This window comes from Anguilla rostrata, chromosome 8 (genome assembly GCF_018555375.3).
Source record: "Anguilla rostrata isolate EN2019 chromosome 8, ASM1855537v3, whole genome shotgun sequence".
NCBI classification, from domain to species: Eukaryota; Metazoa; Chordata; class Actinopteri; order Anguilliformes; family Anguillidae; genus Anguilla; species Anguilla rostrata.
Genome location: NC_057940.1, coordinates 3443572 through 3471549, shown reverse-complemented (window position 1 = coordinate 3471549; position 27978 = coordinate 3443572). Strand labels below are relative to the sequence as shown.

At 46.5% G+C, this 27978-nt stretch overlaps 1 protein-coding gene across 14 annotated transcripts; it reads left to right on the top strand.

Moving 5' to 3' along the window:
* Positions 1–73: 73 nt before the first annotated feature.
* Positions 74–14197, top strand: LOC135260551 (elongation factor 1-delta-like). 14 transcript variants are annotated; one of them, XM_064345871.1, is made up of 10 exons: positions 142–245; positions 2533–2593; positions 5640–5760; positions 7879–7950; positions 10720–10782; positions 12332–12416; positions 12514–12602; positions 12828–13031; positions 13738–13932; positions 14088–14197. In XM_064345871.1, the coding sequence occupies exons 3-10, from the start codon at positions 5647–5649 to the stop codon at positions 14124–14126; spliced, it is 861 nt and encodes a 286-aa protein (XP_064201941.1). In that variant the 5' UTR covers positions 142–245; positions 2533–2593; positions 5640–5646; the 3' UTR covers positions 14127–14197. The 14 variants fall into 14 exon arrangements, with proteins under 14 accessions (XP_064201935.1, XP_064201934.1, XP_064201937.1 ...); XM_064345865.1 differs by lacking the exon at positions 2533–2593 and having other exon boundaries at positions 74–245; positions 5643–5760; XM_064345864.1 differs by lacking the exon at positions 2533–2593 and having other exon boundaries at positions 77–245.
* Positions 14198–27978: the final 13781 nt, after the last annotated feature.

Below are 27978 nucleotides of genomic sequence, written 5' to 3'. Positions count from 1 at the left end.
GAAAGACCGTGGAAGACTTACAAACGTATTAAAACGACAAACCTGGGGTTTATATAAGCAAGTCACGAATCGAGAGTATCCGCACGTTTTTGACCCACCGTTCGCAGCGGGGCCAAGCGATTCCAAGAAAGTGTTATAAAATGAGCTCTCCCCCCTCACCACTACTTTGAATGAGGTGACGTCGTACCCTTACCTCCGCCTCTTTCCGTTCTACAGAAACCTGCACGCGGACCGTAGCACAAAGAGTGAGTGAAATGTGGCACTTTTTGGTCCCAGGATTGCATGAATTGTAAACTATAATCGTTTCTTTGGCTGGGATGCGTATGGGGGAAACAGTCTAGCCTGCCAGTTGTCATTTCTGAAATGTTCGTTTCTTAAAAAGGTCTTTACTTCGGTGCGAGATAGCGGAATGCCGAGAGTGTAGCAGGCTGGCTAAAATGCGTGTGTCAAAAATGTGCCGCGAGAGCGGATTTTAACTCCGACCCTGCAACCTGGTCCTGGTCAGCTAGCAAGTTTGCTACCTGGTAGCAACGGGGGTAAACCTAAAGTTTCAATAGGCTACAGGTGTTCTGGGACGATATCTGCGATATCTACGATATTTAGGTAGCTCATTTTAAATATGAGCTTGTGTGTGGAATATCGCCTTTTCAAACATTTCCACTTTTGATGTGCAGAACGAATCAACTTGTTGGCTGGCTAGGCAGAAAGCTATTCGGAAAATAACCGAAGTTAGCCCGCAGGATAGTTTGTTCAGCAACAAGTATATTATCTGTTGACAAAGGGATGGAGGTGAAGTTTGCACTGACTACTTAAAAAAAACGAATAAACCGGTAAAAAGCACACTACAATTGAACATACTGCGAAAATTTCATGTGTTGCTCTTAAAAAGTCAGGTTACGTTAACGTTATTTTTCCCCAAGGAGCACATGTGCTCTTTGGTGGGAGAATTTAGGATTAACGGTAACTCTTATCAGTACTGAGATGTTTTGCTAAATTATTTCCCCACTTAGCACACATCAATTTTATGGAGAAACTGTTTCTAAATGGGAGCCATGTAAAGCCCCGGTTACATTTCTTTTTAATTTTCCTTTCTTTTTAATTAAATAGCTATGACGTTAATGTGAGATTTCCACCTCGACTGCGCAAATTCTGGTGGTGATCGAACGGCCAGATCGAAGATCTGCTTGCAACAGTCGAGAGCTTTGAGTGACAGGCAGCCGTGCTATTACTCGAGTATCCCTAAACCATGCACCACCAGCTAAAGCGACATGTTATGTAAAGTCAGAAAATCGACGGCCATCCAGATGCCGGGGCGACATTCCTCGTTCAGGTGCACGTGCACCGGTCTCCTGGGTGTTCGCGACCGTAATTAACCCAATATTTAGCCAGTCACTGGTGACGTAAGTACTTCTCCGAATACCAAGATTGGAGGTAAAACTGGACGGTAGAACTTTGTTTGCTGACAAGCTAAGTCTCCTCCGTCCAGTGCATAAGGTTTGCAGGAGCGTGCACTCGGCGGTTGATTTACGAAAACCCGGAGTATGAACAGTTCAGCTTTCCACGCGCCTGTGAAGTCGTCCCGTGCGTGTTTAGGAGTTAGGGGGTCCTGACATTCCCTCGTTGGGTGGGGAGGGGGCGGGTTGAATGGAAACATTAGCTGTACAGCAAGCTCAAATATGTGGTACCCATAGACTGTATAAAAATACAATTATCCTTAGCATGAATATCCTGGGGTGCTTTGCAAGAAAATCAGCTAGAAGTCCAACTTTTTGGTACTGGAAAGCAGGCCATTTTGAAGACGTTTGCATAGCTGTCCCATTATACTGTGTTGGCGTTTGAGTCGAGTTTGCCTTGTTTTAAAAAAAAATCTTCATTTCAATTAATTTAATTAATTGCGGCGGTAATTGGGAGACGTATTGTTTCAGGCACTACGGAGAGCGAGTGCCAGTCATGTTAATTCCATAGCCAGGCGGTGAAATTAGTTTGTCATTTCAGGCGAAGGGCAGATTTGCTAAATGCGGGACGGTACATTTAAACGCAGAGATGCCATGGCGTGTGTCCTAAGGAATACGGATCCCGCTGTGCGTTTGAACATTGAGCCAGAGTATGCGTTAAGTCACGAGCATTTACGGCAGGGAGCTGAAACTCCGTTTCTGGAGAGCCGCTGTGCCTACTGGTTTTTTTTTTCCAGCGCGTTTCAGCACCTGTGCTAAGTGCGTAATGTCTGCCATTCTTGAAAAAAAAATCTACGGAGTCTTGTTTCCACGTTTGCACCTTGTTTCCAAGTTAGCCAGAATCGGCTGATTTATTGAAGGGAAACCGCTAAGAGCAACATACAGCTGTGGGACTGGAGTTTGAGATCATAGATTTGGGGGTAATTTAACAGGGCGGGGGGGAGAGAGAAAGGAGGTCGAATTGTGTGAAGGAGGCTTTAGAACATGGATGACCTCATTAACCCACAGCCATTTTTCCAAACGCATACGCCAGCATCTGAAACGATGCATTTTTGTTGTTGTTTTTTTCTCATGGAAGGAAAAAAAGCCACAGACTGTCATAACTGGCAGGTAGCGCCGTGTTGTGAGCTCAGCAGTGGGTGAGTGGTGTGAAGCACGTGAAGGCCTTGTGCGTGCATGCATGAGTGTGTGTGCGTGTGCGTGCGTGCATGCATGTGTGTGCGTGTGTGTGCGTGCATGCATGTGTGTGCGTGTGCGTGCGTGCCTGTGTGTGCGTGTGCGATGGTCCATGTGTGTGGTGTGTGTGCGTCATGCGTGTGTGTGCGTATGCCTGTCGTGCGTGCAGATGTGTAGGTGTGTGTGTCCTGTGTGTGTGTGCGCATACGTGTGTGTGTGTATATGCGTCTGTGTGCGTGCAGATGGGTAGGTGTGTGTGTGTCTGTGTGCATGTGCATGCACCAGTGTCTGTGTGTAGCAGATGTGAGCTTGAGTCTTGTGGTGTGTCCGGGTCTCCCCTCCTCCAGTCGCTGGGTCTGGTGTGCTGGGCGGCCCGGCCTTGGCAGGTGCGTGAGCTGTGTGAAACCCTGGCGGGTTTTCTCGGTGAAGGCTCCTGGTTTTGCGTGTTCGCCGTAGGCAGAGGCCGCTCGCCCCCGCGCCCGGCTTCTGGACCATCCGCCCCGTTCGTGGGTCCCGTTTCGGGAGCTGAAAGGAACAGAAGTCGCCCTTTGTCACTGGCTTGTTGAGAAGGCCGAAGTTCGGCCAAATTTGGCCGAATGAACATTTGTTTCCAAACGTGTCCCTGGACGGCAGATGATGATGTCACAATGACTAGTGCACCTGCTTGTTTTTGGTTGGTCGGGTTTCATGCATTCCTTACGGCATGCTTGTTTTGAATGAACTGTGGGATTGATCCAGGACCAGTTATTTTTTTTCTTTTCCCCACTGTCCAATTTTTATACATTTGCATCGACGTCTTTTTTTTTAACCACCGCAGCCTACTGCCGCTTGTCTTGTTTTTTAAAAATTTATTTTTATTTTTTCTTCTAATTTGGACAGAGGATAGCTGATGGAATTTCACTTGTTTTTATTAATTTATTTTTAAAGCAGGAAACCTTTAAAAATCAAGTTAGAGACCTAACATGCTCAGTGCACTTCAAAGCGGCCAGTGGCTGCTTTGTCTTTTTTCGGGTTAGTTTCTGGATCAAACCCACCCTACTAAACCTGTCCTCTGTCTGCGAGACTGATCCCAGAGCCTGTCTCCCTCTTTTTCCCCACCCTCCCCCCTCTGCTGCTTTGGGACACAAGGTGAAGACTGAGAGCACCTCCACCCCCTTATTGTCACACCATGGATCCACCCAGGGCGGATCACCCTCACGATCCTAGTAGGGCCGACCGTACCACTTTCAAAGCTGCAGAGGGGGGAGACCTCAGCGTGGAAGGGGGCGGGGCTTGCCGTCCCCCTGAGCGCAGTGGGGTGAACAGAGGGAGGGAGGGGATAGGGGCGGAGCCTGTGTGGTTCGAGCACAGTGCCTACGAGCGCGCGGAGAGCTCCTATCAGCGCTGGCTGGCGGATCAGGAGGGCGCCAGAGCGCCTGCCTCGGGTTCGAGCCGTGGCCATGGCGACGGGGGAGCCTGCCACCGGCAGGTGCAGGCGACGTGGGTGAGCGCGGGCGCCGGCCTGCCGGACTTTGACCCGGGCGAGCGACGCCCCCTCGTGGAGCTGTGGGCCCGCCCGATCCCGGCCGCCCCCAGACCCGCCGCCGCCGCTTCCCACTTCGGCCGCACCGGGGGCCCCGCCCTTCCCGCCTCTAGCCCCGCCCCCAAGCGCCGGTCCCGTAGCGGCCAGCCCCGTCTCGCCCCCGAGCGCCGGAAGGAAGCCTGGGCGGAGAAACCACCTCATGACCTGGCGGAGCCTGCCGGCCACGCCCACGCCCAGGGCCACGCCCACAGCCATGGCCACGCCCAAAACCAGGGCCACGCCCACAGCCATGGCCACGCCCACGGCCACCACCACTGGAGGAGAGGGGGGGCGCAGAGGGGCAGGGGTCACAGGTGGAACCGGAAGAGGTGGTGCTCAGAGGGGGACGGCGGGTCTCCGTGGCAACAGTACGGCGCTCCCCCGTACGGCTGCTTTTTTCTCCTCCGCTCTGTGTTTGTTTTTTCTTTTTTTCTGGAATGCTAGTGGGGATGAGGTAGTTTGAGGCTTATGAGTGTGTAATCCCTAAGAGGGCCAGTGTGCTGTCTTGTGAAGGGGAGGGCGGGGCGGGGGGGGGGGCAGAGCTGCAGAGTGTGCGGTCAGCATCGGTGACATCAGCGGCGCTGTTTCTGCTGACTGCTTTGTTGTGAAAAGAGAGAGCGATCATGAAAAAGGAGGGGGAGGGGGATGGTGGGGGTGCGGGGGGTTTGGGGGATGCGGCGTGCGGGCGGTAAGGGGTGAGGGGGCGCTGAATTGCTTGTTCTCATAGTCAGACATTCCTGCCTGTTGGTTCTATTCCTCCGCGTAACAACACAAGACAAAAAAACGGACAGTGGTAGGATCAGTGATGTCATAGTGATGTCATCTGAATTTGGCCAATCACGTTGTGTGTTACCTACCCGCTCCCCCACCGACTCAACCATGTTCTACCTGAGGTCATCGTTATTGTAAAGGGAGTCATTGATCCTCGTGGACAGACAGACCGATCGACAGAGAGGAAAATTTCTGGTGTGTAAATTAAACTGGTAAACAGCTCAGGGCACTGGAACAAACTAGTGAGGGCCTAGATAACTAACTCCCCCCAGAGTGAATTCAGAGAGTTTTAAACCATGGTTTAAAAACATTTTACTTAAAATGAAATGGTTTTTAATTTTTTAAATGATATTTTTATTTAAGGGAAAGTCCCTCGCGATGAATAATCTACTTTTTTAGGGAGAGCTGGCCAAGGCAGCACCCCATAACAAAGCTACAAGAGTTTATGAAAAAATTTAAAAAAGAATGTAGGGATTGTGACATTTCTCTGTGTCGATGTGAATCTCACTTTCTCCTCTCTTCTCCCCCCTCTCCTCACTCACTTTTCTGTATTTAATCCCTTCATCCTCTTCTCCCTCTCTCCGGTTTTCCATCTCCTCTCCTCCCTTTTCCTTCACTTTCTCTCACCATTTTCCTATTCCCATTCCTCTCTTTCTTGCTTCCCCCCCCCCCCCCAGTAGCACTATGAGTGGTGTGCAGTACCTGGCTCAGGAGAGGATCTGGTTTGATAAGTCCCGTTATGACGAGGCTGAGCGGCGCTTCTACGAGGGGGTGAACGGCCCCTCTCACGCGTCACAGGTATGGCTCCCCCTAGCTGCCCGGCTGTGTAACTGCAACCCCCTAGAACTGAGCACTGTCCGAACTGGTGGACTGGGACAATGCACTCATGCGTGGACACACACACTCACAAACTCACTTTGTCTCACACACTCACACATACACACAAATACAAATGCACAAGAGCTCATACACACACACACCATTACATTATAATCATTTAGCAGGCTTATCCAGAGCAACAAACCGTGGTGGAGAACTTCAGCGACACTATATGTATCACCAAGAGGTCTCCGAGGCCTGTTAATAATCAGCGAGTGTAATATTAACCTAACAAACAGCGGTTTGTATTGTAACCAGAAGGTACGATTACAGTGAGAAATCTTCCACAAGTATGTCTTTAATATTATTCAAAAGGAAATCCAAAGAGAGATAAAAAGGTTATCTAGAGGGGGTCAGGGGAGCCATGGTTCAATCTGATGAGGTGAGTCTTCAGTCTGTGTTAGGAGATGGGCAGGGTTTCTGCTGTTCTGACTGCAGTAGAAAGCTCATTTCACCACCAGGGGGCAGAAGCAGACAGGAAATGTGACCTGGAAGTGCAGGCACACAGGGGGGAGGGGCCAGAGGTCGCAGAATGGAGAAGTCTGGTAGGTGTGTAGGGCCTGGTGATCCTTTGAAGGCATAATGGACCTCTCCCTTTAGTTACCCAATAGGCTAGCGCCCAGGTTTTGAATTTGATACAGCTGATACAGGGAGCCGGTGGAGGGCGATGAGAAGGGGGGTGTCATGGCTGCGTCTGGGGACGCTGTAGATCAGACTATCAGCAGCGTGCTGGAGGAGCTGCAGGGGTCTGGTGGTGGAGGTGGGGAGGCCAGCGTGCTGGGGGAGCTGCAGGGGTCTGGTGGTGGAGGCGGGGAGGCCAGCGTGCTGGGGGAGCTGCAGGGGTCTGGTGGTGGAGGCGGGGAGGCCAGCGTGCTGGAGGAGCTGCAGGGGTCCGGTGGTGGAGGCGGGGAGGCCAGCGTGCTGGGAGCTGCAGGGTCTGGTGGGGAGCGGAGGCCAGCGTGCTGGAGGAGCTGCAGGGGTCCGGTGGTGGAGGCGGGGAGGCCAGCGTGCTGGGGGAGCTGCAGGGGTCTGGTGGTGGAGGCGGGGAGGCCAGCGTGCTGGAGGAGCTGCAGGGGTCTGGTGGTGTTCAGCAGGTCTGGGCGGCCTCGTGGTGTTTTCCAAATAACTCTGCTGGGGGGGTTTGCACGCGCTAAGCCCGTTTCTCTGTTTTTCCAACTCAACACCGAGTCCGTTGTGTCCACACCGGCCCTCTCTTAGTGTTAAAATTATTATTTAAAAAAAAAAAAAAAAAAAAGTGGTGCACCCTCTGCTCTTGATCCAGCCCTGATGCTCCTCCCCACATTGCCACGGTTACGGCTTCGCCCGTGGCCGGGGCGGCGTGGCGGCGCTCTGGCGTCCCACCGGAGCCGTCGCCCGGTCCCGATTTCCGTCACGCAGACTTTCGAATGTGTAGAGGGTTCCTGCGCTGGGGAGTGGGATCTAACTGAAGAGTTGGAGCGTGTGTTTCTGGGTACTGTACATCGTATAACGGATGACATTTAGCACTGTGTGCGTGTGCGTGTGCGTGTGCGTGTGCGCGTGCGCGTGCGCGCGCGCATTGGGAACTGTAATTATAAATCTGTCCCCAAATCACTGAGTTATAAGCTGTGGGATTTCTGAAGTGGGCCAGTGTGCCAGAGCCAAAATGGAGTCCGTTTCATCATGGTGATTTGGTAAATACCAAGGGTCAGCGCACCAGACATATCAGGAAACAGGAAGTGGATTTCTTCCATGGAGTAGCTGTGTGGATTTAGCTCCTGGGAGGGGCATGGCAAAAATGGCAGTGGCAGTTGAACTCAGTCCTGTGATTGTGACACTGTGTCGGTCATCAGACTGGATTGTGGGTAACATGACCATGTGACTCTCGCCTGTCTGCGGGATTGGCTCTTCCGTGCATGGTCAGATTTCTATTTCAGTGCAGCACCGCAGCAGAGAGTGTGTGTGTGCGTGCGCGTGCGTGCGTGTGTGTGTACATGTGTGTGTGTGTGTGTGTGTGTGTGTGTGTTTGACCTGCATCTCTGTACCCCTCCCCCGCAGGGTGCTGGAGGTAATTTGATCCTGCAGGACATTGCCAGAGCCCGTGAGAATATCCAGAAATCTCTAGCAGGAGTGAGTACGGCAGTCAGTCATCCTCATTGGCCTGCACCCTAATCCGCCACCTGCTCCGCCCACAGCCCCGCCCCCTCAGTTTTGCCTGTATTGTGGTTAATGCCCCCTGGCTGTATTACCACCCCCTCCATCCTTAATCCCGCCCCCTCTACCTTCAGCCCCGCCCATTTCCCCTCATCCTCAGCCCTGCCCCTCACTCCATTCTTAGTCCCGCCCCCTCAATTTTCAGCTCCCCCCCTTCCATTCTCAAGCCTGCCCCACCCCCAGTTGCCACGCCCAGTGTTGTGTTGTGTGGTTAGCTCCACCCCTTCATTCTCAGGCCTGCTCTCAGATCACAAGCATGCCTGGCAAAAGCGTTAATCGGCATTTTCAGTTTTTTTTTTTTTTTTTGCTAAACTGTTTGAAAATGGATTGTGTTGAAAAAATGTGTGTGCTCTGTACATGATGATCTTCAGTACTTTTTTTCAACTCAGCTGTGATTTTGTTGTGTTCGAGTTATCTCTGTATAAATTCATAATAATAATTATAATAATAATAATAACAATACACTTCACGTAGAACAGTTTAAAATTTGTTCAAAGCACTTTTCATGAAAGGCAATACAATTAATGGGTAAAACAGGTAATAAATTATATATATAAAATAATATTATCTCTTATGACGTCCAGTGCTCTCTGCTTTCCTGAATGAGTAGGTCAGTGGGCTTTTATGCATCTCAGGATAGGGATAAAATATGTTTTCTGCTGAGTGAGCAACACTCCAGTTTGGCTGAGTTAGCATTTCGGCCCCTTGCTTGCTGTACAGTTGGCGGTTTGGCTGAGTTAGGGTTGGGGCCCCTTGCTTACTGTACGGTTGGCAGTTTGGCTGAGTTAGCATTGGGGCCCTTTGCTTGCTGTACAGTTGGCGGTTTGGCTGAGTTAGGATTGGGGCCCCTTGCTGGCTGTACAGTTGGCGGTTTGGCTGAGTTAGGGTTGGGGCCCCTTGCTGGCTGTACAGTTAGCGTTGGGGCCCCTTGCTTACTGTACACTTGGCGGTTTGGCTGAGTTAGCATTGGGGCCCCTTGCTGGCTGTACAGTTGGCGGTTTGGCTGAGTTAGCGTTGGGGCCCCTTGCTGGCTGTACAGTTGGCGGTTTGGCTGAGTTAGGGTTGGGGCCCCTTGCTGGCTGTACAGTTGGTGGTTTGGCTGAGTTAGGGTTGGGGCCCCTTGCTGGTTGTACAGTTGGCGGTTTGGCTGAGTTAGGGTTGGGGCCCCTTGCTGGCTGTACAGTTGGCGGTTTGGCTGAGTTAGGGTTGGGGCCCCTTGCTTGCTGTACGGTTGGCATTTAGTGACCCTGCCCAGAAGGCTGATCTGAGCTCTCAGGTTTCAGGACTGTTATGTCTGCTTATGCAACACTGAAAAGGGTAGAACAGGGCTGTCTCAGAGAGCAGCATTAAGCGTGCATGTGTGCGTGTGTGTGTGCGTGCGTTTGTGCGCATTTGTTCGGGGAATGTTTTCAGTTAGAAGCCTGTGTCCATATTGTTTGTACATGTGTACTACATATGAAATTATAGGTGTGTACATGCACTGTGTGTGTGTGTGTGTGTGTGTGTTTAGTTGCGCAAACACTTGCCTGTATGGAGAGTGTGTTTGCAAGTGTGCGTGGCTATCCCTGTGTGTCTCTGCATGCCTGTGTGTGTGTGTGTTTATGCAGTAAATGTTGACATGTGTCACGGTGTGTATGTATAGCCTTGCCTTGACTAAGTATTTTGGGCTGTGGTCTTGGAACACCATGTTTCTTCTGGAGTTCTGGGTGCTCTGCTGGAGCGTTGAGATTCTTACTTGGAATTCTGTGGTGTTTTTTTGGGGGGTGGGGGGGGTGGATGTGGGTTTAAAAAAAATTATTAATTTTTTTTTTCTCCTACAAACAATGGCAGGGCTCTGTGTCTTTCATTATTTGTGTGTGTGTGTGTGTGTGTGTGCGCGCGTGTGTCTTTTTAGGTTTTCCCCACCCAGATATATATTTTGTTCAGTTGCCACCATAATGAGAACTGCTGGCTTCCGTTACCCGTGTCTCGTGTGCTCGTCCGGGCCTTCCGGTGTACTGCGGTGCATTCTTGTGTTCGTCGCCCTGCCAGAATCCAGTTTTGACCTCTTTCGATTTTTTCTCTCTCTCAACCACTTCCTTCAAGAAGAATATAAATAGTCTAGCTGGCTGCTTCAATGCAGGATGTTTCCACACCAGAAATAGTTTTTTTTTTTTTTTTTTGAACATTGTTCTTATATGCCCCACATAGGCAGGCAATTCAGGCACACCCAGTTACAGAATTCCCTTGAGTGTGTTTCAGGTGCAGCAAAACGCAGCATAACGGTGACTGTTCACTGCTGATTAATGCACAGCTAGTTGTAATGCATTGTGCTAGTATGTTGTATTCCTGTTATGACTGTTGCTGTACCTTTACACAGCCAACCTTGGATCTACGCAGTGAAAGTAATATGTGAGTTTATGAAAGCTTTCCTCTCTACCCCATTGGCCTCTACTGGCTGTACTCCCACCTCCTGTACCCCTGTGCGTGATGGTGATGATGATGATGATGATGACGGTGACTGTAATGATCGGATCGTCTCCGTGGTGAAGCTACGCACTCTTGCAATCCTGCTCTTTCTCTCTCCCTCTCATCTCTCCTCTCACTTGCACCCTCTCTTACTTCATCTCTCTCTCTCTCTATCCCTTCTTTTGTACGTTTTTTCCTCTCCCTCCCTCCTGCACTCTCTCTTCCACCTCCTTTAAGCTGAAGACAGCTGTGCACCCAGGCAGGAGCCCTCACCACCCCAGGGGTCGCCATGGTAGGCCTGTAAGTCTACCCACAATCCCTCTGTTTCAGCCTGCTGTCTCTACCCACAGTTCCTCTGTTTCAGCCTACCCACAATCCCTCTGTTTCAGCCTGCTGTCTCTACCCACAATTCCTCTGTTTCACCCTGCACTCCCTACCCACAATCCCTCTGTTTCAGCCTGCTGTCCTTACCCACAATCCCTCTCTACCCACAATCCCTCTGTTTCAGCCTGCTGTCTCTACCCACAATCCCTTTTTCCGCCTGCCGTCTCTGCCCACAATCCCTCTGTTTCAGCCTGCAATCCCTACCCACAATCCCTCTGTTTCAGCCTGCGCTCCCTACCCACAATCCCTCTGTTTAGCCTGCTCTTACCCACAATCCTCTGTTTCAGCTGCTCTTACCACAATCCTTGTTTCGCCTGCCGTCTCTGCCCACAATCCCTCTGTTTCAGCCTGCAATCCCTACCCACAATCCCTCTGTTTCAGCCTGCGCTCCCTACCCACAATCCCTCTGTTTCAGCGTGCTGTCTCTACCCACAATCCCTCTGTTTCAGCGTGCTGTCTCTACCCACAATCCCTCTGTTTCAGCCTACCGTCCTTACCCACAATCCCTGTTTCAGCCTACCCACAATCCCTCTGTTTCAGCCTGCTGTCCTTACCCACAATCCCTTTTTCCGCCTGCCGTCTCTACCCACAATCCCTCTGTTTCGGCCTGCGCTCCCTACCCACAATCCCTCTGTTTCAGCCTGCGCTCCCTACCCACAATCCCTCTGTTTCAGCCTGCTGTCTGTACCCACAATCTGTCTATTTCAGCCTGCTGTCTGTACCCACAATCCCTCTGTTTCAGCCTGCTCTTAATACCTCTTAATCTGTGTTTCTGCTTGCTCATTTACATGTGTTGATGTGACGTGTGTGTGTGTGAGAATGCATGTTGTAATGAGCATAATTAGCCCTGCACGTTGTGAATTTTATATAGTTTGTGTCATCGTCTCAGTGTGCTATACAGTGTAAGGGGAGAACCGGGCCTGAATCGCCACCAACGTGCATCTCCCAACCGACTGGCGCACAGCAGCCATTTTAGCCCCCAACATGGTGGTGGAGGGTGGGATCAGTTGTCCTGTACAGGACAGCGATTGGTTGAATCTGCCGGTTGCACGCCTTGCTGGTTATGGCATTGGTCAGATGCAGTGGCCCTGTCGAATGAGGACTCGCTGAGCACATTGGTGTTAATACTCTGGGATCAAAGCTGTGTCAAACGCTGCCTGTTTAAACCAAACCTGGGCTCTCTCTAGCACTTTAACCCGCCCTGATGAGCTGCAACTTCTTTTTTTTTCCCACCCCCAAACAAGTCTTTGGTTTTTTCAGCTGTTTGTTTAATATATTTTGTTGTGGAATGGAGTAGTTTTGTTCTTGTTTGTTGAACAGTCTCTCTTGCCCCCCCCCCCGGCGTGGGGGATCTCTGCACTTAGCCTTAGTATTGGGTAGTAGCTCTGCTCAAAAGTGTCCGTCAGTAGGGGGGTTTGATGCATGACCTTTGACCTTAAATCTGTGTGTGTGTGTGTGTGTGTAGACCACAATGTATGCTGCAGGTGACCAGGATGAGCTTGTGACCCGCATGAGGGGCTTGGAGCTGGAGAACCAGAGTCTACAGAACGGTGAGTAACTTTGTGACTGACTTACAAACTGTGACTGCCCCTCTCAAGTAAATTGTATGTGACTGCCTGACACTCTCTCTCTCTCTCTCTCTCTCAGTGGTACAGGACCTTCGCTCGGCTCTGTTTAACCTTGAGTCCAGGGTTGCTCTGCTGGAGAGAACACCTGCAGCAGCCTCACCTTTCCAGGTAAGAGGGGATGGAGTTTTAGTCTCTTTGAGTGTGTGCAGGTAAAAGGAGGTAGAGTTTTAGTCTCTCTGAGTGTGTCCAGGTAAGAGGGGGTAGAGTTTTACTCTTCTTGATTGTGTCCAGGTAAGAGGGCGTAGAGTTTTAGTCTATTTCAGTGTGTCCAGGTTAAAGGGCCTTTAGTCTTATGTCATACTCAGTCTATGACATCACTGCACCTTCCTCCAGACCAATTCAGTCCAACAGCCAAAGGTCCGCGCCCCGGTGGAGGAAGAGGAGGAGGAGGACGATGATCTGGACCTGTTTGGCAGCGATGAAGAGGATGAGGAGGCGGAGAGAATCCGTGAGGAGCGGTTGAAAGCGTACGCTGAGAAGAAGGCCAAGAAGCCCGCCCTCATCGCCAAGTCCTCCATCCTGCTGGACGTCAAACCAGTACGAACGTACACGCATGCATATGCACACGCGCGCACACACGCACGCACACATGGTTAACCAAAAAACAAGTAACTTGCAATACAAGGAAAATTTCAGAAACAAAAACGATTTTAACCAAATTTAATGGTTAGCATTTCTTATGGTCAGATATGGGATCTTAACTGATTATTTAAACTTTATTAAGTCACGCGTGTGCAATGTTGAGTTGTGGTTTGTACCTCCTTTGTAAATGCCAGTCTGAATTGTATTCCGAAGATTATTTGGTCTTTTATTAAGTGTGCCGAAGCCCAGGTCTGACAGTATTTTGCTAGCAGCAAGCAGGAAAATACAGCTGTTTAACGGGCAGCAGCAGAATCACAACCTGTGTAGAGACGTCTCTCAATCTGTATCTGTCTATTTCTCTCTCTCTCTCTCTCTCCCCCTCTGTCACTCATTCTGTCTCTTTCTGTCAATCACTGTCCCTCCCTATCTGTCAATCACTCTCCCTCTCTCTCTCTTTCTCTCTCCCTCCTTCTCTATCACTTACTTTTTCTCTGTCCCTCCCTCTCTGTCAATCACTCTCTCCCTCTCCCTCCCTCAATCTCTCGGTCACTCGCTCTCTCTCCCTCTCTCTCTCTCCCCCCTCTTTCCCTCACCATCTCTCTGTCCCTTCCTCTCTGTCCCTCTTCCCCCCCCTCTCTCTCTCTACCCCCCCCCCCTCCAGTGGGACGATGAGACGGACATGGTGAAGCTGGAGGAGTGTGTGCGCTCTGTTCAGGCGGACGGCCTGCTCTGGGGCTCCTCTAAGCTGGTCCCGGTGGGCTACGGCATCAAGAAGCTGCAGATCCAGTGCGTGGTGGAGGACGACAAGGTGGGGACGGACATGCTGGAGGAGGAGATCACCAAGTTCGAGGACTACGTGAGTAACGGCACCACCTGCTGGCTGCATACTGTACTATGGGAGCAGTGGTGAATTTGAGGTTGACAATAAGGGTGGTGGTCAGTATAATGTTGATGTTTGTGATGGTGATGGTGAGTATGATTTTAATGGGGGAATATGACTGTATTTTTCAGGTCCAGAGTGTGGACGTTGCTGCTTTCAACAAGATCTGACCCCCCCTTCCCCCCTACAGACACTGTTATTGCAGCTGCAACACGGTTACCAATAAAGAGCTGAGCTCAAATCTGTCTCTGTCCTTTTTAAAAAAATTTTATTTAAAGGGACGTGTGGGGGGGGGGGACCCCCAGTTGCCAGACCACTACTGCGCCCCTAAGCTCCAGTAAATAGTTTTAAGTATTCATAGCACACATTTATTATTATTATAATATATAATTATTTCTCCCCGATATTGCTGCAGTGCTAACTACAAATGAACAGAGTTGTGATCTTGGATGTTTTTTATCCTCTTTTCTAGTTTGCCGGTAGCTAGGTTTGACTAGGGATTTTAGTGTTTTAACAATAGTCTGTAAAAAGAAAAAATCTCCCCCCCCCCCCAACTGCAAATAAGAGACCCTCATAAACTGGTCACTTAAGCCGCGTTTCCACCAAAATTACCCGGAACTTTCAGTCCCAGGAACTACTTTACCAGGAACTAAAAGGTTCCTTCAGCCAATGGTTGTCTGCGTTTCCACCGGGGTCTAAAGTCTCGTGAAGATTAGGCAAATTAGCCCACTGACGTATGAAAAAGCGACGTTGTCGTCGGTCCATCTGTCATATGATTTCTTCTGTAACCCCATACTACCACCGAAGTTACTGCTAGCCGAGCAGCGAAGTGTGCCCTCCAGATGCGAACCATGCACCATAAATTAGTCCATAGTCTTCCTGGTCTTTTTGTGGAATTGAAGAATGGCAGAGTAAAATTACGGCAGTCTGAAAAAGCTAAAGGTACGATTACTAGAATTAACCTGTTATTTTACCCTGACAAAAAGTGCAGAAGGTGATTTCCAGTTTGCTTTTATTGTATCACCAATGTGAATTACGCAGAACTGCCGCATACCTCACATAACTGTATCAAACGTTTTGAGTCTATTACAACGGGCTAAGAAAATCCGGAAGAAAATATTCAGCAACCGAATTAATCCGTTTGAATGTTTTAGTACGTAATATGCTGTCCCAGCACGAATGCTTAGCATTTTATAAAACGAATACTAAAGCAAGAAAAGAACAGAAGAGCACACGTTATAATTCCAAGACGTTGGCAGGCTATAACCAAAAGTAGGCTACTGCGCCGCATAACATACAAGTTTGATTTGAAGTTATTATGAAAATAAATTTGTTTGCGCCTGCATATTTTCAAACATGGCGCCTGAAAATAGACACAAAAAAATCCTGTGAGTACTCGACCAATCAGAAATGTTCAGCGCTGCAAGCTCCACCCAAAAGGTTCCTGTACTTTCGGAAAGTACTACCCCCCGAGCAGGAACCTTTTGGGGGGTAAAACAAAGCCCCCAGAACTAAATTTAGACCCTAGTTCCTGCGGTGGAAACGCACTGAGTTCCTCAAAAGGTTCCTAGTTCCGGGGTATAGTTCCTGCGGTGGAAACGCGGCTTTAGTTTGAGCTCTGGTCGAAGGTGTTTTTCGCTCCACTTGTTAATGTATAACTTCCCATGAGTCATCAGTAAACCGCTCACACACTGCCATCGCTCCTCAACAGTACTACCGACTGTACCGCCGTGTTGCCCTCGGTCAACAGAAGAAAAAAAATTGCCCCTAGAGGCTCCCCTAAGTATTTTATTTAGTTCTGAGTCCGGTTTCTTCCTGTTATCAGTCAGGGAGTTTCTCCTTGCCCACTGTTGCCCTAGGCTTACTCTTTGGGGGCCGGTTCTCTGTAAAGCTGCTTTGTGACAAAGCTCCTTTCTTAAAAGCGCTATACAAATAAAAATTGATTGATTGATTGATTGATTGAAACGAATACCGAAGGGCACGATGAAGGGTGGGGGGGGGGGGGTCAAGGAGGCTCGGGGTGGTAGTATTTACTTTGCTGACTTCCACTAATAAAATGACACTCTTATCCATACTCCTTTTGGTGGAGCATGTGTCGATAGGGAGGATGCAGGCCGAAGGGCAGGCCTGGAATCTATGGACACAAGAGAGTACTGTGTTCTCAAGCGTGTACTTTCACGCAAGGATGAAGTGTTCAAGTATCAGTCAGAGAGAGGGAGGGAGAGAGAGAAAGAGAGAGATTGAAACTGGAAAGTCTCCCCTGAAGAGACGTCAATGGTAAACAACCCACTGCCAACCCACTGCTGTCCACCAATGATTTCACATATCCCAGAGTCTTAATTAGGACATCCATATTATCTGTATATGCTGTCAACGATGAGCCCCTAACTTTAACCATACATGATGTCCCCAATGATCAAACCAAAAGCCTTGAGTGTGGAGAACAAATACCAGTGATCAACGAGATCAAAAGCTTTTTCATGATCCAATGAAATGATGCCAGTGTCATACATTGTACAGACATCCATGACATCACACATCTTAAAGAAATAATCTATAATAGATGGGCTGCAATAGGAATGATCCTGATGGATCCGTTTTGTTAAAGATTCTTTCAGTATATTTGCCGAAACCTGGGAGAGCACCTTATAGTCACTTGACAGGAGTGCAACAGGCCTCCAGTTCTTAATGGAAGCCAAAGGCAGTATAAAAACCCACGGCATGGTGCCTCATTTCGCCTGTGTCTGTGGTCACTCTCCCATCTGGAAGGCGAAGACAGACCATCCTCTTCCTCTGTGCCTCCGATTTCTCTAAATTAAAAGAGGAAGAGTTTAACAAATGTGTGTCAACAGTGAAGACAGCTAGGGAAGGAGAGCCCTGACTTTGACGAGGCTGCTGTTTTTCAATGACACGGTTAAAATATCATTTCCATTTTTCTGATTTTCAGGTGTGGCTTTTCAGAACAAATACTAAAGAGCGTGATGAGGGGTGGGACAGGGTCAAGGGTTCCATTCCTTGGTCCCCCAGCTCCAAACATCTAAGAATTTAGGTGTAATCTTTGCCCATAATCTGAACTTTGAACAACATACTAAAAAACTGGCTCAGAGATGTTTTTACCAACATTTTTGCATCACCGAAAATAACCATACACGTTTTTATTTCATCGTGTTTCGAATATTCTAATACTTTTTTCATGTAGGGTGGTTTCAGAATCAGAATCACTTTTTATTTGCCGAATGTATCGTACAGACACAGGAATTTGTCTTGGCAGATCAGCATGAGACATAAAATATAACTGAACAGGAAAAGACAGAAACAAGAAATGGCGAGACAAACACACTATATTAATTTCTGGATGCTGGGTTTATGCGCAGTCAAATAGTGACTAGAAGTCAGTGCTGCTGAAATGACTCAGTGTACCGCATTATCAAGACTGAAATGCTGTGGCTGCCATTTTGTGTGGGAGGCGCCAGAAATGTTCGACTTTCGGACCCCTAAAGGGTTCTCATCATAATGTTAAGTTATGTTAATCCTGTTCCAGTAGCATGGGGGTAAGACTAAATGTGTTCCTTTGCCACTCGGCTACTGTTTGGTGTATCCGAGGGGTTTCTTACATTCACCTGTCTTCACACTCAGCGCTGTAGCTCAGCTGCAAACTGCAGAATTCCACCAGGCTAGGCTAGACTAGACTAGACTATCAACCAGGAGTAATCGATTTTCCCATATCACCCCAATTCTGGCTCTTGTGTTGTCATTTTAAGTTTTATTAATTACTTTGAAGGCCATAGGCCTACATGGCTTGGCATCCAGTTTTATTAGTGAACTTTTAACTCCCTGTTGTCCCCATCGGCCTCAGGTCTGCCAGCCTGGGGCTTTTGGCTGCTCCAGAGTCTAGATTAAAATCAGTACGTGATCCAGCCTTTTCTGTAATGGCCCCCAGCCAAACTGGCTTCTGTAATGACTGATAACGATTTTCTGTGCCTTTTCGCTTTTTAATTGTTGGGTCTTAACGCTACCGTTTTATCATTTCCTTTTATTGTTTTATTGTGTTTTACTTTTACTGTGCTTATTCCTTCTCTTCTCTTTTTATTTTTATGTTTTATTGCGTTTCATATATTTGCGATTTTATTTGCTTTTCGTTCTTCCGTCTTCTGATGCTTTTATTGTGCCATATTATTATTTTTGTGCACAGTCTGAATGATTAATTGTGTTTGACCTGAACCTGGCCTGGCTAACCAGCTGCTCAAAAGTATGAACCAGTTGATAACATGGTGTTAAATGATATTTTGCCCCAACACATTTGTGTGCTGCTGAAAATGTGATAGGGGTCACCGTTAATATTCAGACACATTTCGATATTATTTTGAATATTTAAAAAAATGTCTTCCTTGTTGCATGTATTTCTTTGGGAATGTTTTGTAAATTGTTTGTAAGATAATTACATGTAAACATGGTCAGCCAAGTTAATTTTTTTTTACATTTTAGTTTTTATTTTTATTCTGGAAAATTTGACCGAATGCCTCAAGGTACTGTGTCCCATTGATATGTTCCTCCCTGCCCGTTTATGGGGCACATTGTACCTGAGATAAGACACCACAAGAACCAATGCCATGCATGTCCTGCCTTACGCCTGCACTTATGAAACAAGCACACCTTAAGACCTGGGGAGACAAGACCGAGGGAAAGAGAGGTAGACAAACTCATTGAGCAAACGGCTAAATAGCTCTGTGGCCAGCCAAAGGTTGGATAGCCCGGATACTAAAATTCATAGGCTATAACTATCCGCTAGCCAATCACGTTGGCTGCACCAAGCCAAGTAGTCCCGAAGTTGAGAAAAAATAATAATTTTTTTATTTTGTTAGATGAATTTGTTGAAATGTTTGGGAGAGAAAGTCTTGATCAGGGCGATCAGGAAGCCAGCAGCAGTGGTCTGTAGTTAAAGTAAAACTACGAGAGTTTCACGTTTTGTTCCACGAGATAAATTAGACCCATTAGCATCTCAGTTGTAAATTTCAGAGTTGTTACATGCTTAAGAAAATTAAGTTGCTGGGTGTCTCGTGGCATCAGGTGAACCGAAAATGACCTGCTTAAAAGGGAGTCTGTGCAGCCACTTCCGCACACACACCCTGCCTATTTTCGGCTCACCAGATGCCACGAGACACCAGTTTTCATTCATTTCCCTCGATTAACAAGTTTGCTGACGATCTGAAAAAGCAACAATGGTCACTTTCTGGCAACGGCCACTCACGTTTCCATACTAGCCCGCCTGCACATGACAATCGTTGTAGTGTCAATATAGCAACTTGTTAGCAACTTAATTATTATTTTATTTAATTTTTTTTGGGGGGGGGGTTTCAGCTTTGGACTAAGTTTGGAGTTTGGACTTTAATACTCGCTACAGATCGCATTGGTTAGTAGGGAAGAAATCTTCCAATGTCATAACCTCTGGTTATTGCGATCATCGCACAAGCTAGTAGTAGTTCCTGCATAGTTGCAACAGTTCGCAATTAGTCGATCGTAGCCAAAGCTAACTTAAACTGATGTTTTATCTGAGCAATAAAGGATTTTTACACACGCATCATTAATTATTTTTTTTTATATATATATAATGTTTACTGTGTGTTTCAAGATAATATATTACTCGGATGAAACATCAATTGAATTAGCTTTGCAAAAGCCCTTGCCAATTTAAGTTTTTTAAGCTTGATATAAATTGTAACATTTTAAGGTTGGTCTGCTTCTGATTTAGTATTGAAAAATATGTTAGATGCTAAGAACATGTTAGTACAATAACCATATAGCATTTTAATGACCATTGTAGACACATCTGATTATTTATAATACGTGAAAGTGAAAAAATATTAAATTTAATATTTTCATGATGAGGTTGAGCATGACATGAAATTACCCAGGAGCAGTATCTGTAGGTACTGTAACTGATCTTGTAGGTGCTGTATCTGGTCTTGTAGGTAGTGTATCTGATCTTGTAGGTGCTGTACCTGATTTTGTAGGTACTGTATCTGGTCTTGTAGGTAGTGTACCTGGTCTTGTAGGTAATGTACCTGATCTACCTGATCTTGTAAGTACTGTATTTGATCTTCTAGGTACTGTACCTGATCTTGTAGGTGCTGTACCTGATCTTGTAGGTACTGTACCTGGTCTTGTAGGTACAGTACCTGATCTTGTAGGTACTGTATCTGATTTTGTAGCTACAGTACCTGATCTTGTAGGTACTCTATCTGATCTTGTAGGTGGTGTACCTGATCTTGTAGGTACTGTCTATGATCTTGTAGGTACTGTCTCTGATCTTGTAGGTGCTGTACCTGGTCTTGTAGTTACTGCACCTGATATTGTAAATACTGTATCTGATCTTGTAGGTATGTATCTGATCTTGTAGGTACTGTACCTGATCTTGTAGGTGTGTATCTGATCTTGTAGGTGCTGTATCTGATCTTGTAGGTACTGTACCTGATCTTGTAGGTACTGTAAGGCGCTGTACCTGATCTTGTAGGTACTGTATCTGATCTTGTAGGTACAGTCTCTGATCTTTTTTATCATGTTGGTTGTTTTATTCTGTGTGCTACTGTTGATATTGTTGTTGTTTTGCATGCTGTTTCATACTGCTTTGGCCCTGTCTTGGCTAGGTATCACTTGTAAAAGAGGTTTTAATCTCAATGTGACTTCCTAGTCAAATAAAGGTTTATTATTTATTATTATTATTATTATTATTATTATTATTATTATTATTGTAGGTACTGTCTCTGATCTTGTAAGTGCTGTACCTGATCTTGTAGGTACTGTATCTGATCTTGTAGGTTCAGTACCTGATCTTGTAGGTTTAGTACCTTACCTCTTGCTGATGTATCCTCTGCTGTGGTACTACTGTGCTCCGTAAAAACAAATGAGATTGCTGCTTATACAGAGAGGGTTTTACATGAGGGGACGGAGGAGGAAAATCTCATGCACACTCAAATTTACTGTCCCTTTCGCTCTCTTACACTCTCTGTTTCTCTCTCTCTCTCTCTTTCTCTCTCTCTCTCTCAGAAAGACTATTTTCCACTGTTTTAAGGACTGTGTTAGGCTGCGTCTTCTTTCAAAGCATGGTTAGATCATTGCTGTGCTTTGGGGAAGCGTTCAGTGTTGCTGGGTTTTATTTTTGGTATTCACAGCAGCAAGAAATATTTTAACACATATTTCTCGCTCCGCCTTGGTTTTTTTAAATGGTGCGATCACGCAGTGTAGACGTAGTGTTTTTCCAAGACCCTCTGAACATGCCAGCTAGCTTCATGATTCGCCGTCACTCGTCACCGCATACCGCGAGTAAAACACTGAGATCTCAAGTTTTGATGAAAGGATAATTTAGCTCTGAATATATGTGTCGCAAATAAACTCGTTGCCGTGATGTTATAGCATGGACACAATACCCTGTCTCTGCTTATACTACAGAAACTGTTTGCTCTGTTCAGCACAAAGTCGACTTTGCGTTGGCGGCAACCACACTTCACAATTTCTGCAGGAATTGTCTAGTTATTATTATTATTCCACCCATTTTTGGACCGCTACTCCTCCCAGAGTTTTCGCACCACATACATGTGCCATATGTCAAATCGAGCGGCTTGATCGGGAATGGTTTGCTATTACTTTGTGGAAAGTTTCGCTGCACGGTTCTTGAGAAATTCCACTTTTTTTGGGAAATTTTTCCCATAGAGAATGAATGGTGGAATGTTCACCCTTGTGATGTCACAATGCTCTATCTTCTGGCAGCTGTACTCTGGTCTCTCTCTGGCTTTGGACATTCGGCATTCATCTCTATGAAGCAAAATTGCCCACACATTGTGGGATGCCTCATTGGATTTGGCAGAGAGTCCTTTGTCCATTGGTGTAGAATAACCTCGCCCCCTGTCCTGATTGGCTGATGTTTGATATTTCATAACTATTGAACCGTTTGTCATAGAGAATTAGGGGTCACCTCGTAGCAACCCCCTAGCAACACCCTAGCAACCGTCTACCAATCCTTAGCAACCACCTAGCAACACCCAAGAAACCACCCAGAACTCCATAGCAACCACCTAGAACACCATAGCAACAGCCTAGAACTCGATAGTAACCACCTAGCAACTGCCTAGAACTTAATAGCAATGACCTAGCAACACCCTAGCAACCACCAAGAACACCCTAGCAACCGCCTAGAACTCAATAGCAACGACCTAGCAACACCCTAGCAACCACCTCGGACTCCATAGCAACCACCTAGCAACACCCTAGCAACCACTTACAAAACCCTAGCAACAACCCAGCAACACCCTAGCAACCACCTATAACGCCATAGCAACCACCTAGCAACACCCTAGCAACAGCCTAGAACTCGATAGTAACCACCTAGCAACTGCCTAGAACTCAATAGCAACGACCTAGCAACAACCTAGCAACCATGTAGCAACACCATAGCAACCGCCAAAAACTCCATAGCAACCACCTAGCAACACCCTACCAACCACCTAGAACTCCCTACCAACCACCTAGCAACACCCTAGCAACCACCAAAAACTCCATAGCAACTGCATAGCAACACACTAACAACCCCCTAGAACTTAAAAGCAACCACCAAGTAACACCCGAGCAACCACCGAGAACACCGTAGCAACCGCCTACATCTCCATAGCAACCACATAGCAACACCCTAGCAACCACCTAGAACTCCATAGCAACCACCTAGCAACATCCTAGCAACTGCCTAGAACTCCATAGCAACCACCTAGCAACTACCTAGAACTCCATAGCAACCATCTAGCAACGGCCTAGAACTCCATGTTCAGCAAAAAGTCGACGTTGCATTGGCGGCAACCACACCTCACAATTTCTGCAGGAATTGTCTAGTTATTATTATTATTAGTGTGGTTGCCTCAGGCAACTACACTATTATTATCGCACATATTTTTTTTTTCTTTATTATTATTATTCCACCCATTTTTTGGACCGCTACTCCTCCCAGAGCTTTCACACCACATACACGTGCCATATGTCAAAATGACCGGCTTCTTTGGGAATCGTGTGCTATTACTTTGTGGAAAGTTTCGCTGCACGGTTTTTGAGAAATATGAATTTTTATGCCCAATTTTTTCCCATAGAGATGAATGGAGAAGGTGACGTCATTCATATGCGAACGGTGAAGTTACAGCATTGGTCGGCTTTGCACACGTGATGCGGTCCACTGTTCGTCCTCAGCAGCAATCAGAAAGCATATAGGGCAATGCGGAAGTGAACACGATATAGACGATTTTTCCAAATGCAAATTTTACAAATGAAAACGCTGTCAGCTAGGTATATCAACAAACATATGGCTTAGGCATACCCAGAAGTCCTAAATAATAATAGTACTTCACAAGATATTACGCAAATTCGTTGACGACGTTTCGTCAGAATGCTAGTGCTAACAAAGAGTGCATGGCTTTAATGCGATAATGACAGCACTTTCGGTTGACCTAAAAAAACGATATTAAAAAAACAAAAATAGACGTGCTGTTATACCTGGTTAGAAAGCTTATGCTCTCACCTACTGAATAAAGGAATTCTCAAACAAGCCAGACTGTACTGAAAACTGGAAGAACGCCGTCAACAGCACGTGTGCAGCAGCTTCAGGTCCGGTCTGACTCCAGAAATTTGGGTCGGCTAACACGTAGTAGGCTATCCTGTGTCTATGAGTTCGTATCTAAGGTAACAGATTAAACTCTGAATTGCAGCACAGTTAAATGTTTTTATTTGAATTGTAAAAATGAGCTGAACTTAACGTAAAACCATAAATCAATCACATTAATCTCCCTAGCCCTGTCTTGCTTTTTAAAATGGAGCGGTTGTGCAGTGCAGATATAACGTTTTTCCAAGACCCTCTGAAGTGGCCAGCTAGCTTTATGATTCGCCGTCACTCGTCACAGCATACCGTGAGTAAATCGCTGATCTCAAGTATTGATGAAGGGTTAATTTAGCTCTGAATATGTGTGTTGCAAATGAACTCGTTGCCGTGATGTTATAGCATGTATAGCATACTCTGTCTCTGCTTATACTACAGAAACTGTTCACTCCGTTGAGCACAAAGTTGACTGCGTTGGCGGCAACCACACTTGACAATTTCTGCAGGAATTGTCTAGTTATTATTATTATTATTATTATTATTATTATTGTAGGTACTGTCTCTGATCTTGTAGGTGCTGTACCTGATCTTGTAGGTTCAGTACCTGATCTTGTAGGTACTGTATCTGATCTTGTAGGTTTAGTACCTTACCTCTTGCTGATGTATCCTCTGCTGTGGTACTACTGTGCTCCGTAAAAACAAATGAGATTGCTGCTTATACAGAGAGGGTTTTACATGAGGGGACGGAGGAGGAAAATCTCATGCACACTCAAATTTACTGTCCCTTTCGCTCTCTTACACTCTCTGTTTCTCTCTCTCTCTCTCAGAAAGACTATTTTCCACTGTTTTAAAGGAGTACCATGGTGATTTTCACACTTTCTCGGTTTTATGCACAAGAGGCATTGAAGAAACACAATGAGCAAAGTATTAAATATGTCCGTTCTGTATTTTTGGAGAAATATGCGTTTTAAATTCATCCTCCTATTTTCAACCGGTTGAGAAAGTTGTCATTTTGCTACGTCACTAATACAGTAACTACTCCCATTTCCACGCCCCGTAAAGAAATCTGACAGCACACACCGTCCTGCTGTTCAGACAATGCAAATATTTGACTAACGTTAGGTTCACTTAAATTAGAGTACCTTTAGATTATTTCTGGATATATTCATTTAGCTAGCTAGCTAACGTTAGCTAGCTAGGAGGTTTGCTTTCATAAGAAAATGTTATCGATAACGTTAGCTTGCTAGTTTGCTTTTATGAGGACGTTATAGTTGTGCTTTTATCTTAACTTGGCTAGCTAGATATAAAAAATTATAATTGGATATACGTCAACGTCCTTACCTTAGCTATCTACCGATACTTGATATACTAGCCCTACTAAGCTAGCTAGCTTGTGAAAATTCAGTCTCCCAAAGAGAGCGCATATCATGGGGGTAGCTATGGAAACGGGACACGGTCTGTCAATCATAGCTAACGGACAGTTCTCATTACCACGCCCAGACGGTTCGGGTGAATTTTTATCGTGGGAAATTTAGGCTTAGAAAAATACGTTTTAAAGTGCATTGAAATGACTGAAGAATTAAAAAATTATGCACATTTGTTTTGTTGTTGCCTGAAGACAACTGGGAAGTGTCACGTTCAACCACCATGGTACTCCTTTAAGGACTGTGTTAGGCTGCGTCTTCTTTCAAAGCATGGTTAGATCATTGCTGTGCTTTGGGGAAGCGTTCAGTGTTGCTGGGTTTTATTTTTGGTATTCACAGCAGCAAGAAATATTTTAACACATATTTTAAATGGTGCGATCACGCAGTGTAGACGTAGTGTTTTTCCAAGACCCTCTGAACATGCCAGCTAGCTTCATGATTCGCCGTCACTCGTCACCGCATACCGCGAGTAAAACACTGAGATCTCAAGTTTTGATGAAAGGATAATTTAGCTCTGAATATATGTGTCGCAAATAAACTCGTTGCCGTGATGTTATAGCATGGACACAATACCCTGTCTCTGCTTATACTACAGAAACTGTTTGCTCTGTTCAGCACAAAGTCGACTTTGCGTTGGTGGCAACCACACTTCACAATTTCTGCAGGAATTGTCTAGTTATTATTATTATTCCACCCATTTTTGGACCGCTACTCCTCCCAGAGTTTTCGCACCACATACATGTGCAATATGTCAAATCGAGCGGCTTGATCGGGAATGGTTTGCTATTACTTTGTGGAACGTTACGCTGCACGGTTCTTGAGAAATTCCACTTTTTTTGGGAAATTTTTCCCATAGAGAATGAATGGTGGAATGTTCACCCTTGTGATGTCACAATGCTGTCTTCTCACCCTTGTGATGTCACAATGCTCTATCTTCTGGCAGCTGTACTCTGGTCTCTCTCTGGCTTTGGACATTCGGCATTCATCTCTATGAAGCAAAATTGCCCACACATTGTGGGATGCCTCATTGGATTTGGCAGAGAGTCCTTTGTCCATTGGTGTAGAATAACCTCGCCCCCTGTCCTGATTGGCTGATGTTTGATATTTCATAACTATTGAACCGTTTGTCATAGAAAATTAGGGGTCACCTCATAGCAACCCCCTAGCAACACCCTAGCAACCGTCTGCCAATCCTAGGCAACCACCTAGCAACACCCAAGAAACCACCTAGAACTGCATAGCAACCACCTACCAACAACCTAGCAACCACCCAGAACTCTATAGCAACCACCTAGAACACCATGGCAACAGCCTAGAACTCAATAGTAACCACCTAGCAACTGCCTAGAACTCAATAGCAACGACCTAGCAACACCCTAGCAACCACCAAGAACACCCTAGCAACCGCCTAGAACTCCTTAGCAACCACCTAGCAACACCCTAGCAACCACCTAGGACTCCATAGCAACCACCTAGCAACACCCTAGCAACCACTTACAAAACCCTAGCAACAACCCAGCAACACCCTAGCAACCACCTATAACGCCATAGCAACCACCTAGCAACACCCTAGCAACAGCCTAGAACTCGATAGTAACCACCTAGCAACTGCCTAGAACTCAATAGCAACGACCTAGCAACAACCTAGCAACCATGTAGCAACACCATAGCAACCGCCAAAAACTCCATAGCAACCACCTAGCAACACCCTACCAACCACCTAGAACTCCCTACCAACCACCTAGCAACACCCTAGCAACCACCAAAAACTCCATAGCAACTGCATAGCAACACACTAACAACCCCCTAGAACTTAAAAGCAACCACCAAGTAACACCCGAGCAACCACCGAGAACACCGTAGCAACCGCCTACATCTCCATAGCAACCACATAGCAACACCCTAGCAACCACCTAGAACTCCATAGCAACCACCTAGCAACATCCTAGCAACTGCCTAGAACTCCATAGCAACCACCTAGCAACTACCTAGAACTCCATAGCAACCATCTAGCAACGGCCTAGAACTCCATGTTCAGCAAAAAGTCGACGTTGCATTGGCGGCAACCACACCTCACAATTTCTGCAGGAATTGTCTAGTTATTATTATTATTATTATTATTATTATTGTAGGTACTGTCTCTGATCTTGTAGGTGCTGTACCTGATCTTGTAGGTTCAGTACCTGATCTTGTAGGTACTGTATCTGATCTTGTAGGTTTAGTACCTTACCTCTTGCTGATGTATCCTCTGCTGTGGTACTACTGTGCTCCATAAAAACAAATGAGATTGCTGCTTATACAAAGAGGGTTTTACATGAGGGGGCAGAGGAGGAAAATCTCATGCAGACTCAAATTTACTGTCCCTTTCGCTCTCTTACACTCTCTGTTTCTCTCTCTCTCTCTCTCTCTCTCTCTCTCAGAAAGACTATTTTCCATTGTTTTAAGGACTGTGTTAGGCTGCGTCCTCTTTCAAAGCATGGTTAGATCATTGCTGTGCTTGGGGGAAGCGTTCAGTGTTGCTGGGTTTTATTTTTGGTATTCACCGCAGCAAGAGAAGAAGAGAAGTGAAGTGGGCTGCCTTGGTGATTTCCTGCTGAGACAGGATATGATGGGGGTGTACCTCAGCAGGAAGAACAAAGCAGAAATGAGACTAGTGGTTAACTAGATCAGGCCAGATCAGGAGTTGTTATTCATTTTGAGTATTATAGAAGGATGCAGGACTTGGGGGGGTTTCAGGATGGGTGGAGCCAGGGGGAGGCTGTGTGTAGTTGGGAGGGAGGGGATTTAATATTTAACAACATACTAAGATGATGGTGATACGAATGGTCATCATTTTGCTGTTGCCATAAGATGGCTGGTCTCTGTCTTGTAGGTACTTGTAGGTACTGTACCTGATCTTGTTGGTGCAAGATACCTGACCCACTGTGCTACACCCCATCCTACAAAACAAGAAACAGACGTTTGTGGTTA

What these genes read in the sequence shown, in the direction of transcription:
- LOC135260551 (XM_064345865.1), top strand. Translation starts at nt 5,647, where the DNA reads ATGAGTGGTGTGCAGTACCTGGCTCAGGAGAGGATCTGGTTTGATAAG. An exon ending in TCCAGAAATCTCTAGCAGGA is followed by an intron (nt 7,951 to 10,719) that starts GTGAGTACGGCA and finishes ACCTCCTTTAAG; the next exon opens with CTGAAGACAGCTGTGCACCC. An exon ending in TCACCAAGTTCGAGGACTAC is followed by an intron (nt 13,933 to 14,087) that starts GTGAGTAACGGC and finishes TGTATTTTTCAG; the next exon opens with GTCCAGAGTGTGGACGTTGC.